This window comes from Mobula birostris, chromosome 7, assembly GCF_030028105.1.
Source record: "Mobula birostris isolate sMobBir1 chromosome 7, sMobBir1.hap1, whole genome shotgun sequence".
In the NCBI taxonomy this organism is placed as follows: Eukaryota; Metazoa; Chordata; class Chondrichthyes; order Myliobatiformes; family Myliobatidae; genus Mobula; species Mobula birostris.
In genome coordinates, this window is record NC_092376.1 from 41,332,371 (window position 1) to 41,350,537 (window position 18,167).

The 18,167-nt window shown below is 38.7% G+C and overlaps 1 protein-coding gene across 1 annotated transcript in view; it reads left to right on the top strand.

Annotated features, from left to right (window-relative positions):
* The first annotated feature begins 220 nt into the window (after window positions 1-220).
* Window positions 221-18,167, top strand: part of flt3 (fms related receptor tyrosine kinase 3) — a 95,325-nt gene continuing 77,378 nt past the window's right edge. The window contains exons 1-3 of the mRNA XM_072262977.1: window positions 221-356; window positions 16,202-16,314; window positions 17,966-18,056. Of these exons, the coding sequence (XP_072119078.1) occupies window positions 305-356; window positions 16,202-16,314; window positions 17,966-18,056 (256 nt within the window). The 5' untranslated portion in view covers window positions 221-304. The remainder of the gene's footprint in view (window positions 357-16,201; window positions 16,315-17,965; window positions 18,057-18,167) is intronic.

Here is an 18,167-nt window from a genome sequence, read left to right on the forward strand (position 1 = left end):
ATGAAACTTATGTGGCATAAAAATACTCATTTTCATCGCATTGGATATATTGCCAGATGATCCATCGCAAATTTAAAAGTAACGAATAGTTTTTAACATTGCTCTCTATTGCAAATTAATTAACTAATGTCGCGTTTGCGGTGTTGCCCTTTGCTGGTTCCTGTTTAGTGACGTGTTACAGGCTTAAGCTACGACAATATTATTTTGCAAGCAGTGCGCACGTAACCGTGGAGTATATGGAACACAAGAATCCTTTTATGTCGTTTTTTCATAACTTTTATGAAGCGGTAGAAATACAATTAACATGGAATTAATATCCGAGACGACAATCAAGTCCAGTATTCTTCTTATTCTGAGTACGTATAAGCTTAATATACTTGTTTTTAAAATATTTAGACTCGTTGAAAAAGAACATTTGATGTGCTCATTTTAAAATTGTTTAGCATTTTTTCCAGCTTTTAATGTTAACGACGTTAAATGCCGTTGAAATAGTAAATCAAATTTCAAAAGTATTACATGCATTAAAATAACGCTAACCTTGATTTTTATTGAAATTCTGATTTATGTAAATAAGCCCTAGCTCACCAAACCCACGTGCGTGCAAATTGCTCTTAACATGCGTAAGCTTAATTAGCGTTTGGGGTTACAAAAAGCGTTTTCGCCGCAGCTGAGCCGTGTTATGTTATGTTATAATTACGTCGCTTTTGTTCAAATAAGCATTGCCTTTTTATTTAGAGGTTATTTTCAGTCTTCTAAAACACAAAATCATTCTCATGAAAAGAAACGGTAATATTTGTAAAATTTCCATGAAAATAACCTGTTGAAGAATTGCATCTGTAACAATCCCTGGGAAATTATCTGTAATAGTCCCTTTATTAGATCATAATCAGACCAGCCTTTTGGAAAATAATACCACGAAAAGGATGAAAACACCCTTTTTCGGACATGTTCGGACATCGAATTCGTTCCATTGGCGCACTGTTATATTTTAAATTGTTTTATACAGATGAGCTAATATGAACATTGTCACACCAAAATAAGGCTGATTAGTGTTTTCACCTCGTTATATTGTTTTTATTTCCTCTCTCTTTTCATTTGGATGGGCATTTTACTTCCTGACTGCAGACTTCGGGAGAAAAGTTTACGGTTGCGAAGTTCTCAAATTTGCACTAGCCACGGAATTGGATTTGCACGGAGCTGGTAGTTTACATGTGGTCCCTCAGACACCACTTCTGTTAACCTAATATTTTCACTTCTGTTTAAATTATACGTGATGCATTTAAAGAAAATGTATTTCCGGAACAAATTTGCCATGCAATGTGTTGGTTTGAAACCGAAATCCATCGATGTTTCTGCATAATATCAAGCACTTCCCGAGAATAACGTAATCAAGAATCAAGGTAAACAGCATGTCGGGAAGATGAAACTGCGCTCACGCCGTGAAGTTAAATCTCCAGAAATGCCTAACCGCGCGCAGGACAGGGACTCCGTGCGCGTCCTTTGATTTATTTCAGTAGTACTTGGGTGTTTTGCTTGCGATCAAACACGTGGGAGAGAAACGGAAAGAAGACATAAATATACACGAAAGTACAAGTGATATTTTCCCCTCGTCCTTAAACTGTCCTTTGTCTGTGCAGTGATCCGGAAAACAGTACAAACATTAAACCAAAAACAAGCAAACCCCACCTTTAGATTTCGCTAACCAATTGCAATATTTAGCTTTCTAGCAGACGATTACGTGTTCGGTGCTATTGTAATAATGCAAATAACTGCCTTGTGTAACTGAAATCTCAATCAAAGTGTGAATTCAAATACGCAATTGATCATAATATGAGCAACACGCACAAAATGCCGGAGAAACTCAGCAGGCTAGGCAGCATCTATGGAAAAGAGTACAATTGACGTTTCGGCCGATACCCTTCGGCGGACTGTCCTGGCCGGCTGAGTTCCTCCAGCATCTTGTGCATGTTGCTTGGGTTTCCAGCATCTGCAGATTTTCTCTTGTTTGTTATCATAATATAATTAGGCATCCTGTTATATCCTGCAGGTAATAAAATAACGGAATTTTGGTTCAAAGATTACTTTGGTCCGAAGACAGGAAAATTCTTCTACAGCATGTAATAATAACGATAATAATAAAGTCAATACCCTACATTTTTAGGCCAAGCATATAACCTGAGTCCTTAATTTATATGGGAAACCGACATTTTCTAAACACTATGCCCCGGAGCGCCGGATATCTATTACTTTTTAGGACAACAATTTAATTTGATACAATTTCATAATTTTGCAAAAAGGGAACTTACCTAGGAGCAGACAAAACTTCAAACCGCTGATCTTGATACAGGTGGGAAAAAAAAGCTATGAATTAAAATATTCAGTTATCGGACAACATCAATAAGCAAACTATTCGAAGGATGAAATATTCTTGCGGAAATTCTGAAGACTAAAATGGACTAATTTAGCAAATAGACTAACTTTCTATTTGAACTTTTTTAAAAGAGCATCAACACTTCGGAGGCTAAGACAGGCCTAAAATACTTCCTACTAGAAGCATACAGTATGTCTGGATGTCTTTGTTCCAATATGCATTTTTACGTGCCCAATGTGAAAACCAAAGCATCCAAACTATCTGGCGGAGCTCGCCCAACCACCTCTCTCTTCAACGCCCAGTGCTTAAAACACAATACAGGAATCGGAATCCTTGCTTGACAAATGCAAAAGTAGAAGCCTGGCGGATATTTTTTGCTAGCTTTGCAAACATCGTCGCTGGTCTAAGTGCAGCCTTCCCCGCGCTGGTTGAAGCGATCACCGGCAGCAGCTCCCAGCATAGAGAATTTGCTAAAATTCCCAGGCTGAAGACTGACCCCTACTTTCACCCACAGATGGCTGAGTCCTCTGCTGATTGTTCCCTCCACTTGCTCTTCTTCTCCCCGGCTGTTTCCTCATTCCTGATCCTATCCAGTCCTTCGCAGACCTGTGTAAGGGCTGCTGCCGGCGAATATCGCTGTCTGAAATCCTATACCCACTATACCCAGCTGCTACCAAGGGAGCAGCGCGATGGATCCCAAAACACGCCTTTGCAGCTCAGTATTGCAAATCTATTTAAATAAGGTTTGAAGCCCAATATCGGACGCACCTAAGACCTGTATGTGCGAACAGAATCCTGTTTAACACCATCTTATAGATTGGTATGGATCAGGACTCTGTCGTCAAGTGATAATTACACAAATGACCATAAATACCACAAGACTTAAGTACGATTTAGTGGCATAACAATCTAATTCCGCATGCATTTTATGAAACTAGTATACCGCTAATCGTAACATACGACGATGGGCAACATGAGTAGGCTATTCGGCCGTTCGTGTCCTGTCCATCATTGGCTAGTATCATGTCTGATCCTTTACTTCGGGTATCGCTTTCCTTCATGAATCCGTATCCCACGGTTCACAATTAATAATTTTATAAAATCGAAGGAAGCATTACGGAAGGAGCAAAGGAACTAATTATATTCTTCCGAAGTAAGTTGTGCGACAACGGAATGGCACACCCTTGTTAGAGATAAGACAATGGTTAACGAAAAATTATCGAGGATTTTGACCAAACCCCAAATCTAATATATGTAAAAGTCGTAACCAGTTCTCAATTCACTTTTGTTTTGGCATAGAGGCAGATTTAGATCATGTGGTTCATCGAATCTGCTCCGCCATTCCATCATAGCTGATTTGTTATCCCTCTCAACGCCATTCTCTTGTCATCGCTCCGTAACCATTGACGCCCTGACTAATCAGGAATCTATTAAACTCCTCTTTAAATATACTTAATGACTTGGTCCCCACAGCCGTCTATGGCAATAAATACCACACAGCCAACACTCCCTAGCATGCTTCTTATTATACTTGGCCCGTGATGAACTTAATACAGTATAATAAATTAAACTAGTCCGACTTCAGGCGTGCATCGTCACTGAGGAATGTTGCCAAATCAGAGAAGGGCCGATGCGCGTGTCAATCATTGAAGACATGTTGAAAGAGAAAGGCAAAGGTGGTGGACGTTGGATTGTCGTCTGCAGTCGGGAGAAATATTGGTCTATTATTTTGAGAAAGTGATAACAGGGTGCAAAATTAAACATAATACGATTAGTCAGAATGAAAGGAAGCTGCTTCATAAATCTAATAGAATTTTTGAGGATGTGATTGGCAAGCTAGATAGAGGGAAACTGGAGTGTTTGGAATATATAGATGTTCCAAAGGTATTGAATAAGATGGCACATTTGTGCCAAAGCCTCTTAGTGGGTGGTGGTGGTGGTCGTCGTGGATATCCCTGTTTATAAAGAATTGGATTACAGAAGACGGGTATGGGATGGGTCTCGGCCGGAAGCGTTGACTGTTTCTTCATTTCTATCAATGTTGCCTGACTTCATGAATTCATCCAACATTTTGTGTATGTTGCTGTGGAATTAATAGGTACTTTCTCATTTGATAGAGTATAAGTCGTGATCTATTGATAGAGTCAGTACTTGGGTGTCATGTGTTTATATTTTTACTGAATGTATACAGTACTGTGCAAAAGGCTGGCTAAGACTTTTGCACAGAACTGTAGTAATTTTATGTATTGCACTGTACATGCTGCAAAAAAGACTAATTTCATGATATACATTAGTGATGATAAACCTGATTCTGACTTGGGTCTTTTTTGTGGACTGAGAGTGGGAAGGGTGCAGTGAGAGGGGAATCATGGTTGAGAAGAGGGGATTGAATGGGACATGACAATAAAGTGCAGGACAGAGCGTCACAGAGAGACATCTGTAACGATCAAAAAAACCAATTGTTTGAAATCCAAGGACCTTGCCGGGTGTCTCGGGATCGGGTGCGTTTGCACCCGCCTCAGTTCCTCTCCACCCCCCCCCCCCCACCGCCCTGGGACTTCTCTGCTACCCGCCCCACACCCCTCTCAAGGCGCTTCACCCTCACTATTCCCAACATTCTTTGCCTCCTGCCAGATTTACAAACTCGCTCTTTGCTCCACATTGACAAATACAATTCTGTGCAAAAGTCTCAGGCACTCTAGCTATATATGTGTCCAAGACTTTTGCACACTACTGTAGATGAAGGTAAAACTCCTAACTTTCCATAGGGATTGCTTCCTCCATGATTCCTTTGTCCATTCGTTCCTCCCGACTAATCTCCCTATCTCCCTCCTGGCAAGTGGCCAAAGTGTTACTCTTGCCTATTCACCTCCTCCGTCACCTCCATTCAGGCCCCCAGACAATCTTTCCAGGTGAAGCAACACTTCACCTGTGAATCTGTTGGGATTGTCTATTGTGTCCGGTACACCCGGCGTGGCCTCCTCTGCATCGGGGAGACCCGCTTGGAACTTGGGAAACTGCTTAGTTAAGTATCTCCGCTCTATCTGCCAAAAGCAAAACTTCCTGGTGGCCCAATAATTTAATTCCCATTCCTGTTCTGACTTGTCGGTCCATGGCCTCCTCTTGTGCCACGATGAGGCTTCCCTGGTGGTGGAGGTGCAACTCCTATATATTCCGTCTGGGTAGCCTCCAACTTGATGGCATGAATATTGATTTCTCCTTTCAGTTAAAAAAATTGCTCCCCCTTGCCTCTTCTTCTATCCCCCACTCTGGCCTCTTACATCTTCTCACTTGCCCATCACCTACCCCCAGTGCCTCTCCTGTTTCTCTTTCTCCTATGGTCCACTCTCTCCTATCAGACTCCTTCTTCTCCAGCCCTTTACCTTTCCTGCTCACCTGGTTCATCTATCCTACCTTCTAGCTATCCTCTTTTCTCTCTCCTACCTTTTTATTCTGGCATCTTCCCTCTTCCTTTTCTGTCCTGAAGAAGGGTCTCCGCTCAAAACATCAACTCTTTGTGCATTTCCATGGATACTTCCTGACCGGCTGAGTTCCTCCAGCATTTTGGGTGCATTGATTCAGGGTAAGTTGCTGTCTAGACACCATGCCACTAAGCTCTGTATCCCCTTCCACGCTGTCTTGTTGTTTGAGATCCACCCACTGCAGTAGTGGCATTTGCAAACTTGTAAATGGAGATAAAGCAGGATCTGGCCACACTGTATGTAATGAGTATATCGAGGGTAAAATCAAGGTTTGGGAATGCAGCTTTACTAAGCACAAGTATTGAGGATTATTGTGGCAGAAATATCGCTGTGGTGTTGCTGTCTATTTTTACAGAGTTAACTATGAGGAAGATGCAGGTTGTAAGATGTGAGTGGCCAAGGTGATGACAGAATGGTCATAGTTTGTAGAAATGTGAGATAGTTTACTTTCATAAAGCAGTAGGAAAAAAAGAACATTTAAATGGACAGTAGCTACTTTGCGGTTGGATTTAGGTCCTTGTAGATGAATTACAGAAAGTTAGGGTGATGCAGCCAACAGGAAAATAAAATTTTGCATCTGATGGGAATCTGAAATAAATATTCCCAGGATTTCTAATTCTTATAACATTTTTTGGAACAGCTAGGACATGAGAGCCTTTGTGGCAAGTAGATTGGATGCACCTTTAACAAATCTCCCTACAAATGTTCTGAGAATATCATATACTGCTTTGGTCTCCTTATCTCAGTGAGTTTATATTTGCCTTAGGGACAGTGCAACACTGGTTTATTAGATTTATTCCTGGTATAGGATAGTTGTCTCATAAAGATGTTGAGTATAGACTTAGATGAAGGAGAAACAGACTCACTGTATGATTCTGAAAGGGTGGATGATGAGAGAGGATGGAAAGTTTTGAACTGCAGTGTATGTTCTTACTGTATACAATAAGGACAGGGAGAATTTCTCTCAAAAGTGTTTTGCAAATCTTTGGAATTCTCCATCTCAGATAGCTACAGAGGTTCAATCACTGTGCATACTCCAGGCTGAGGCAGATATATATATATATATATATTTTTAAACCAAGATAATGGAGATTAGTTTAGAAAAAGTGGAGACAATGTTTTTTTGAATGGCTGAGAAGGCATAACGGGGAGTGTGGCTTTTGCTTCACCAATTTACTATGTTTTTATGTTAGCATAGACAGAACCAACTGAACAATCATTGATCTAAATCAAAATTGGTCAGGCCCAGCATACCATTTTCCAATATGCACATGTCAAAGTGAAAAGAATTGAGCCTCTCTGTTAATAATTCAAGAGGGTGTTACTGGTGTTACACCAGCATGACAATAGATTGGTATCGAACCCAAAAATCTCCTGCAACATAAGCCAAGTAACATCTTCCCGTAACATTCAATCTTGTCTTTAAATAATACAAAACAAATTATTATTAACACGCTCAAAAATTAGTTAGTTAGGAAGGTTCAATCATTAGGCATTAATATCGAAGTAGTAAAATGGATTCAGCAGTGGCTGGATGGGAGACAGCAGAGAGTGGTGGTGGATAACTGTGTGTCAGATTAGAGGATGGTGTCTAGTGGTGTGCCTCAGGGATCTGTACTGGGTCCAATGTTGTTTGTCATATATATTAATGATCTGGATGATGGGGTGGTAAATTGGATTAGTAAGTATGCAGATGATACTAAGATCGGTGGAGTTGTGGATAATGAAGAAGGTTTTCAAAGCTTGCAGAGAGATTTATACCCCTTAGAAGAGTGGGCTGAAAGATGGCAGATGGAGTTTAATGCTGATAAATGTGAGGTGCTACATTTTGGTAGGACTAATCAAAATAGGACGTACATGGTAAATGGTAGGGCATTGAAGAATGCAGTAGAACAGAGGGATCTAGGAATAATGGTGCATAGTTCCCTGAAGGTGGAGTCTCGTGTGGATAGGGTGGTGAAGAAAGCTTTTGGTATACTGGCCTTTATAAATCAGAGCATTGAGTATAGGAGTTGGGATGTAATGTTGAAATTGTACAAGGCATTGGTAAGGCCAAACTTGGAGTATTGTGTACAGTTCTGGTCACCGAATTATAGGAAAGATGTCAATAAAATTGAGAGAGTACAGAGAAGATTTACTAAAATGTTGCCTGGGTTTCATCTCCTAAGTTACAGAGAAAGGTTGAGCAAGTTGGGTCTTTATTCTTTGGAGTGTAGAAGGTTGAGGGGGGACTTGATAGAAGTATTTAAAATTATGAGGGGAAAAATAGATAGAGTTAACATGGATAGGCTTTTTCCATTGAGAGTGTGGGAGATTCAAACAAGAGGACATGAGTTGAGAGTTAAAGGGCAAAAGTTTAGGGGTAACATGAGGGGGAACTTCTTTACTCAGAGATTGGTAGCTGTGTGGAACGAGCTTCCAGCAGAAGTGGTTGAGGCAGTTTTGATGTTGTCATTTAAGGTTAAATTGGATAGATATATGGGCAGGAAAGGAATGGAGGGTTGTGGGCTGAGTGCAAGTTGGTGGGACTAGGTGAGAGTAAGAGTCCGGCACAGACTAGAAGGGCTGAGATGGCCTGTTTCCGTGCTGTAATTGTTATATGGTTATATGTTATATGGTTAACCTTCACATTCAATGAAGAATATTGGATCTTAGGTACCTGATGTTCAATGGTTATCTTATAACCATATAATCATATAACAATTACAGCACGGAAACAGGCCATCTCAGCCCTTCTAGTCCGTGCGGACTCTTACTCTCACCTAGTCCCACCGACCTGCACTCAGCCCACAACCCTCCATTCCTTTCCTGTCCATATATCTATCCAATTTAACTTTAAATGACAACATTGAACCTGCCTCAACCACTTCTGCCGGAAGCTCGTTCCACACAGCTACCACACTCTGAGTAAAGAAGTTGCCCCTCATGTTGCCCCTAAGCTTTTGCCCTTTAACTCTCAACTCATGTCCTCTTGTTTGAATCTCCCCCACTCTCAATGGAAAAAGCCTATCCATGTCAACTCTATCACCCTCATAATTTTAAATACCTCTATCAAGTCTCCCCTCAATCTTCTACGCTCCAAAGAATAAAGACTCAACTTGTTCAACCTTTCTCTGTAACTTAGGAGGTGAAACATTTCATTTAAGACAGCATTTCATTTAAGTGCCATAGTACTGATGCAACAAATAGTAATTCTGAAGTTAAATCAATGTGATTACTGTGAAATAGCATTACTATGCGGATGCAATTTAACTGGAACTAGGATGTGAACTGTCCCCAGAAACATTGTAGTTAATGGTCTTACAGTGTTTATTATTGTTTGACTTTCTCAGTAATAAGTCAAAAAATTAGCCACGGACCCCTTTAGATTCCTTAAATTTTTGTCAAGTTCACTCGGAATTAATGTAAATTATTAGAGAGTGAACCTTTACCTCCTTCTTTAAACAGTTACATGTAAGTGCTGTGATAACACTGCCCACATGTATTTAAGTAGTTTGCCACTTCAGAAGAGAGTTGGATTTTCAGACAGTTTGTATGAAAGGGGCACTGTCTGGATATATACAACATTAAAGTCAATAAAGAGCGACTAGTAATTACAGTACAAATGCAGGGAGCTTGCTGGACCCTAAAAGCTGAATATGAATATTTAAGCATTTTTAAATACCTGCTACCTTCCCTTTTCTATGCCACTTCTTGTTTCCATGGCCTCTCAGTCTGTCACAGACTTCCCCCTTTCCCTATCCTCTCAACCTCAACACTTGCTTTATCTATTCCCAGATCTGATGAAAGCCCACCAATCTGAAACAAAAGCAGTTTCTCTGTTTCTGGATGCTGCAGACCAGCCAACTATTTCCAGCATTTTCTGTTTTATTTTCATTTCTTTTTTCTATTATTAGTGGAAAAGGGTACACCAGAGATTGGAATTTAATTAGAGTCTAAAGCCAAGAGTGATTTTCCCCTTCCTAGGTCTACAGAGATAAATTACTTATTTTAAAGATGTGTTCCAGATATTCTTTAAGCTATTTGAAGGAACAACCTATTGTAAGTAACAACGGAAAGTGGTCTGAACCAGAAATTCAGAAAGAATGGAGATCCTGACAGAAACTGCAAATATTCTGTGTGAAGATAATTTTGACTTCATTTCCAGGAAGCTCCAGATGTGGTCTGGTTCAGTGAGAATGACGAAAGGTGCAAGAGTTATTTAATCTCACACACACACATACACACACACACACACACACACACACACACACAAAGAAACGAAACAGACTACAAACACATGAAAGTTGAAATGCAATCTGTGATGATTGGTAGTAAGAGGACACCTTGCAACTTACTAATAACCATAACAGCCATGGATTCTTTAGTACTATCAAGACCACCTATGTGTCTAAAGCTCGTTCTGCTGAAAGTAAACAATAGAGGAAAGCTTCTCAACAATAGGAGGCAGTGGTGCCTGCTGGAAAGAGCATTTTTGAAGAACTCCTCAACAAGACTCTATCCTTGGTGCATATGTTCTTGTTTCCATTCCACACAAACTACTTAACCAACTCTTGCCGCTACCCAAACCAACAAGAGATGGAGAAGAATGTGCATCAGCTGCCAAAGCAGCAAGAGCAAATAGTATCCCCACTGAAATCTGCAATTTTAGTAGACAAATTCCTAGGCTCATCTCCCACATCTGAAGAGAACGAGAAATGCCAGGGGACCCTAGATAGAGAGTAATGGTGAGCTTCTACACGAGAAGGTACAATGCAAATGCATCAATCTCTGAGGGGTTTTCCTGCTCTCTTCTACAGGGAAAGTCTGGGTCAATCTCCATCTCAAGTTCTTACCAAGGGCTAAAGAATTGCCTCTTGAATGAGTCTGTGGATTCCACCTATGCGTAGGGTTAATGAGTGTATCTGCACTGCACAGCAATTCCTGGAGGTGTAAGGAGCAGTATATGCTGTGCAAGCGCCTTTACTGACTGCATGAAAGCCTTTAATTTCCCCAGTTGAGATTGTCTGTGTAGTGTCCTTCTCTTTATCACACCTCCTCTACATGATGATATTGAAGTCATAAGTTTCAGTGTAGGCTGGTATCAAGCAAAATTGCTTCATTACCACCAAGCCATCTCAGTCTGTCTTGTTGCAATATTGCACCTCTATCTACAGAACAAAATGGAAACTGTTCAGTTTACTTGGCTTCACTCTAAATCCAAAGCCATTCTAACCTTGGTCACTCAGCTGAAAGATGCAGACAGCACTTTCGCACATTTGGAGGCCAAATTACAAGTTATCACCCTCAAGTTCACCGAGGCAAGTGAGAGACTGAGCCTTGCACTAAAGGCAGACATTGGTAGTGAAAGCCACAATCAAGTTCATTCTGTCATGGAGCTGTCTGAGGTAAAGACTGTTTGAAGATCAGGATCTTACAGTAGGTTCATGGCCTATCAGATAGCAATGATATTGTCCTCTCATATGTTTCTGATACATGAACAACCCCAGCAGATACCTCAAATCCCAGGAGCTACATCACCAATGTCTTCTCTGCAAATCCTCCATATTCTTTGGCAGACACCAATATCAACATCTCCTGTCAGCTCAATGCCCCTGCTTTGGATGAGTAACCTAGGTCATTTCCATGGGTGACATCAGATGTGCAAAATTGGCACTATCTAGGATTTGAGTAATTATAAGGAGGACTAGAGAAGTAATACAAGGATATTTTAAAACCTCCTGAAGAAGTGTTACATCCTCACTCACTTGTGGGAATCCTTGGTTCGATGGTTGCTAACAGGATCATTTGTCATGATGCCATGAACTTTGCACATCTCCACCTAGAGTTCAAAAGGCTCGGAGGAAGAGACCACCACATCCCAAACTACACACCTGCCTATTTCATCAATAGCTCTGTTCCTCTTTCTGCAGATGCTGCCTGGCCTGCTCCATTTTTACTCCAGAACTCTAAAACATATCTATTTATAAAAAATGTGTGAAAAGATATTAGCTTCAGGAACACTTAAGTTTTCTGGTTAAATCTTTCATGCTGTGCATGCAGTATAGTTTAACCTTGGTTTGAGGTTACTGCTAAAACGTACAGAGAATAAAGGTGCTACAGGAAGAACTGAATACTGTTGGTTCAATCATTACATAAGGCCACAGACTAGTGGGTCAAAACGAAACTAGTCACTGCACGATCCCCATGCAAAATTATCTCATTTGGCAATAACTATAGGAGCAGGGTGTACAGACAAATGGCTGTCGGTAAACCAGGCATATGCTTTGAAGTGTTGATGGTTAAGACATCATCAAATCCCTCTAATTCAAAAAGAATATGTGATGACTTGAGCATTACTTTGAGATATTAAAGCTGTATTTTAGATGCAAAATTAAATCATGTGTGTTTTGCTAAATGTAGCAATATGAGAGGATTCCACAGAAACAGAAAGCATTCTAGAGGAGCTAATGAAGTAGGAGAATGATTGACACGGTAGTGACCAAAATCTGCTAAAGCTTCTGTAAAAGATCTACAGATGCTCAAAAGTGAAACACAAACAAGAAGTACTGGAAGTGCTCAATAAGTCCAGGCATTAACCTGAAATATCAATTTTGTTCATCACTCTATCAATGAAGTCTTGATGAGCACGCCAAGCTTTTCTGCTTTTAATGTAATTCCATTGGTTTCTTTAAATTCACATAGAATCTACAAACTGGGTAAATTGTCCACTATCTGCACAACTGTTGCTATATTTGCCTCTTAAGCCAAAGGTCATTTGTTTCATTGGGCCAACAAATCATTGCTAGCCACTCCAAAGGGAAGGTAATCAGCTTATTTTTCTGCTGCATCTTAAATCAATGTTTTTGGCTCTTAGAATTCCTTCATAATAATACAGGGCATTTGTTCTAATCTGTTTGATTCTTAAAATTCCTGTTTGATTCTTAAAATTCCTTCATAATCTGTCATTTGCATTGACAGGAGAAGCAAGTGTGTCTATATGCTATTTAGGAATGGGAAGCACGTGATATATATCGAAAACAAAGAACATAGATTTAAGTTGATTGCAAAAGAATCAAGGGTGATGGTGTGGAAAATTATTTTCCACGCAGTGGGTAGTCTTGAGCTAGATGTCACTTGCTGTAGAGGTGATGCGAGCATTTAATTGAAGCTTTTGAAGAGAAATTAGTTCAGCAAGAAAAAATGCAGGATTATAGAAAACAAGCTAGAGAATGGACGAACTGGTTTTCTCTGCGTGACAGGATTCTGTGCTATGGCTCTACTTCTTGCTTATCAAGGTCACAAACTGGACTTAGAACCCATGTGAGCATTTTGGTTGCATACTATTGGAATCTACAGTTTGTATATCCCTCTTTGCATTCCTCTGATGTGGCCAGCTGCGAAAGGCAGATACATTTTCATTCTAGGTGGTGAACTTCTCATTTCACTAATGCTGACTGCAACTTAGAAACCTTCAGAGATTTGTACTGGAACAGATCTTTGACAGTATCCAAATAAACATACAAATATGATCAGGAGTAAGCTACTTGCTACCTAAAATCTGCTCTGCCATTTTTATTAAGATCATATATAACTATTTTGCATTTATACATCAATTACACATTTCTTTCTTGCTATCTTCAGAGGCTCGGCTTCTCTGAGGGAAAATATCTAGTGATTCCTGATTATAGATTATCCAACATGGAGATAACCTCTTCACGTCCGCCCTCAGGATCTTGGAATGAATTAACAACTCACTCTTCAAAAATTCCAGTAGATAAAAACCTCAATTGCCCACAATTTTAACTATTATTCCAATGAACTTTCTCTGACCGCTTCTAGTGCATTGACTGTAAAAATGCAGGTCAATACTGTACTCTAGATGTGGGCTCACAAATGTCCTATATAACTGAAGCATAAACTTCAGCAATAACAATAAATATTCAATTCCCCTGGCAACAAACAATAACATTGTATTAGTTTCCTTATTACCTGCAAAAGTTTCTCCTGGACATGAATTCCTTTGTGGCCCCTTCACAATTTAGTTATGTTTCTTATTTTATACAGTACTGTACAGAGGTCTTAGACACAGATATATAAACAGGGTGCCTAAGACTTTTGTACTGTACTGTATATCATGTTTTTCCAGTTACCAAATAACACTTAATACCACTGGGGTAATACAAAGCAAAGTACTCATATTTCTATAGCCCAACACCTTCCTATTTTAACAAATGCACAGTACTGTGTAAAAGTCTTAGGCACCCGAGCTATATACATGTGCCCAAGACTTTTGCACAGTATAGAATTTCACACTTAGCCATACTATACTTCACTTGCCAGATCTTTGCCCATTCTCCTAACTTATCTCGATCCCTTTTAGCTTCTCTGACCACCTTTTGTCTTCTTCATACCTTACCTCCAGTTTAAAAAATTGTCATTTCTCCTACTACTGTTGATTCTTATTGAACACTCCCTGCAAGCCGGACAAAGTAATCTGACATAAATGAAAAGTTTGCGTGTTGTATTTGTTGTATACCCATTTTAACTAAAATTTTAAAATGATAGATATGGAGTAACTCCTTTTGGATTATACTGTGAATCTGCTAGTAAAGCTGTTGCTTGTTGGTTATTAACCTCAGTATGCTGCAAAGAAATGGTCCTATCTCCATGTATGAAGACACTGTCTTTTTTCTTAAAGGAAAATGTATGTTGTCATTTTCTCAAAGATAACTGCTAGCGTGAACCTCATGATACTTTGAATCATCTGTTTGTTTCTGTGTTTTTGCATATATGTCTAACCTGTGAAATATTCTCTGTGGGATGGCTGTGATGTCTTTGGGTCCCTTCTTGGTGAATTTAAGTAAATTGTCCTTATTCCATTCTTCTAGTTGCTATCATGTGGCAAATATCAACATCCTAGAAAAAAGAATAAAATTATCAGATCCAGAATCAGAATTAGGTTTCCTATCACTGACATTTGTTGAAAAAGTGTTGTTTTGCAGCAGCAGTACAGTTTAATACATTAAAAAATACTATAAGTGGCGAATTTGCACTGAAGAATTTGTTGCAAATAAGCTTCTACATTGAGAAATCCAATTTGAAGCTGACAGTAATAAATTACCTTAAGATACAATAAGAAATATGAAAATTAGTGCAAAAGGGAGCTAAATAGCGAGGTATTGTTCATGGACCATTCATAAATCTGAGAGTGGAGGGGAAGAAGCTGTTCCTAAAACAATGAGCATGTGGCATCAAGTTCTTGTACCTCCTCCTGATGGCAGTCCTGGGTAGTGGGGGTCCTTAATAATGGAATCCACCCTTTTTGAGGCATTGCCCTTTGAAGATGTCCTTAATAGTGGGTTGAGTATATCTCCTATTATTTATCAATGAAGAAATTTTGTCACTGAACTAACTAAATTCATCTTGCAGATTTAGTAGAGTTCATAAGTACACAGACAATTTATTCGGTGGTCATTTCAGTGTTGCTTCTCTGATATCATGACCACCGAAATTCAAACCAAGACTCAGAGCTACTTGATGTTGACCAAAACCAATTGCTTTCAGTGTTGCTCACTGGAGTAAATCTTCCAGAGCTGCTCAAAATCACTTAACATTAGGGAGTTGGTAATTATTACTATCAGCTTCAAAATGGATTTCTCAATGTAGAAGCTTTTTGCAACAAGATCCTCAATGTAAGTTTGCCAATTATGCTGCTTGGTATTTCACAATCAATAGCACCTGAAATGCAGATCAAATGGTAATGAGGGTTCCTAATCAATATTGTAATTGCAAATTTTGTTGTCAATAAATGAACAAAATTCATTTGATTGCCACTCACCACCCAAGACTTTTTCGTACTGATTTGGAAATATATATCTGTTTATGTACTGAAGCCATACACTAGCTTCACTCACCTAATGTACTGAGCTGAAATTTCTCGATTTATCTCAGTTACTTCTTCTAGCTTCATATCCAAGATATCTCAGCTTGGTTTGTGTATATTTAAACCCTCCTGGTTTGGAGAAGATGGGGATAGGAGAGTTGTGGTAGGCATTGGTTAGGGGGAGGAATCTTTCCCCTATTATTTGGTTCTGTCGAATGATTTCCTCCTCATTTTTTATGGAGTTTTGATGATCAATGGAGAAAACATCTCCTAAACAAGGGGTTCCCAACCTGGGGTTCATTGACTCTCTGTTAATGGTAAGGGCTCAAGGCATAAAGAAAAGGTTGGGATCTCTTATTTAAATGGAACTTTTGTAAATCATTCAGAATCAGATTCTGATTTATTATCACTAACTTGAGATCATGGAAACTTTACAAGGTGTAAGTGTGGGAAAATACTTAAGAACAATTTTACTTTCCACAGTTCTTAATGTTGCACGCCCTGTGATTTCTGAACAAAGAGTGAGGAAACAATCATCTCATACGAAATGCATTTTGATCTATCTTACCAATATGGATCGTCTAGAAGTATCACAGGTATTAACCAAGTTAAGTCATTGTTTTCATTGCAGTATAGGTTATTTTTCTTCTGTTTTTAATTTATTTTTCTTTTTAATTTATGAAGTGACTTGTATCACAGATGACTTCTTAGCTTCAAAAAATTTGCTGTAATTCTAAAGTAATTCAATTCAAGTTGCCAATTAAACAATTAAGGCACGAGGCATCACGGGAGATAATGCTGAATCTTATTCTGAACTAATATTCACCTTAGGCATTTTACAATAGTGATCATAGGCTATCTATCAGAGAGTATTGATTAAGTTTGATTCCGTCGGACAAAAGTAGAAACTTTGTTATTGCATAATGCCAATGCCTAAGTCATTTTCCTGCAACCTATGATGAAACCAAAGTCTATTCAGTTTATCTCCTACATTGGCAGTTAATTTATAAAGTAGACTGTCAAGCGAATCCAATACAAGGCTTGGAGTTAAATAAAGTGATTACTTGAAATCTGAGATGCTGATAACTACAGATGTTTCGAAAGGATGCCACCAGTAACCACTTTAAATTTTCAAAACAGGAGTGAAGGTTCGGACCTTACATGTATATAGCAAAATATTTTTGAAACAAATCTCTTTTGTCTCCTTGCCTTGCCTATATTTCTGCAATGACCTTGGCAGAAAAAGGTCTCTTAATCACGTACTGTCAAAATTTAGGACTTGAATTGGTGAAGACTTTACATAATTCTGATCCTGAGAAGGAACTGACAAGAAGGCAGGATATCTTGATGAGACCAGAACAGAGAGCAACTGTGCTGGTGGAGAGGAGTTGCTGGGGGATCAGACACCTTTCTCTTCAATATAGAGAGGACTCCCTCCCTGCAATTGTTTGATAATTAGATTTTGTTCTTTGCATTTATTTTCATGCTACTAAATAAATAAAAGTTTGAAAAGTCTTCCACAGTTGACTTCATTAATTCAGTGCAACAATAGCAAAAGCAATACCAATAATACAAATAATCTTCAGATGGCAATTGAATCTATCTGATCTATCTGCTGATCCCAGAACATGAATGAGTCCATCATGAAAAACAAAAAAAAAATTGGAATCAACATTTGTGGAACAGCCTAGTCAGTGGATTGAAGGGATATGGCTGAAACAAAAAACATCTTTTTCTGCCTTACTTGACCCATTTTTATTTTGCTTCTTCCAGGAGATAACTTGGCTGCAGTAAAAAGGAATTATATCTTGTTCTGATGCTCCAGATATCATGAATTTGGGAAATTTTGAGTGATGTCCTTTTCCAATCTAATGTTTTCATATGCTCTTATGCTGGCATGATGAATATTAAAAATCTCTGTGTTAAGAGATAGTTGTATGTTGTATCAAATGAAAACCATGTAGTCTAAATCACAAGATTTAATGGATGTAGAAAGCCTATTTGATGTCATTCCTCCAGAAGAAACTTTAATGCTTCATCTGAAAAAAAAACTTGCTGTTTTTGAAATAATTTCTTATATTTGTTTATTTTTCATTTTCTGTTTATAAGTCCACTCTGTGTGCTGAACAATAAGTATTAGAGTATATTTTCAGCATTCCTTAGTGTTACAAATTCACTAAAGTTACACCAGGAAATTATAAATATATATTAAAAGTATATATGAAGCATTCAACTTATTTTTTGTAGATATTTTCTGATGAAAATCAGACCCAAACTCAAAGCTTTTGGGATGGCAAAAAATCAACAAGAAGAAAATCTTTGGTGAATAAAGCCAATGGTATGAATTCAGATATTTGTGATTCAAAATTATTTTCTTTGTCCAATAGTAAACTAGTAATATTTATAGTACATATCAGCATGTTTCTTCTATGACATATTTTAACAAAAT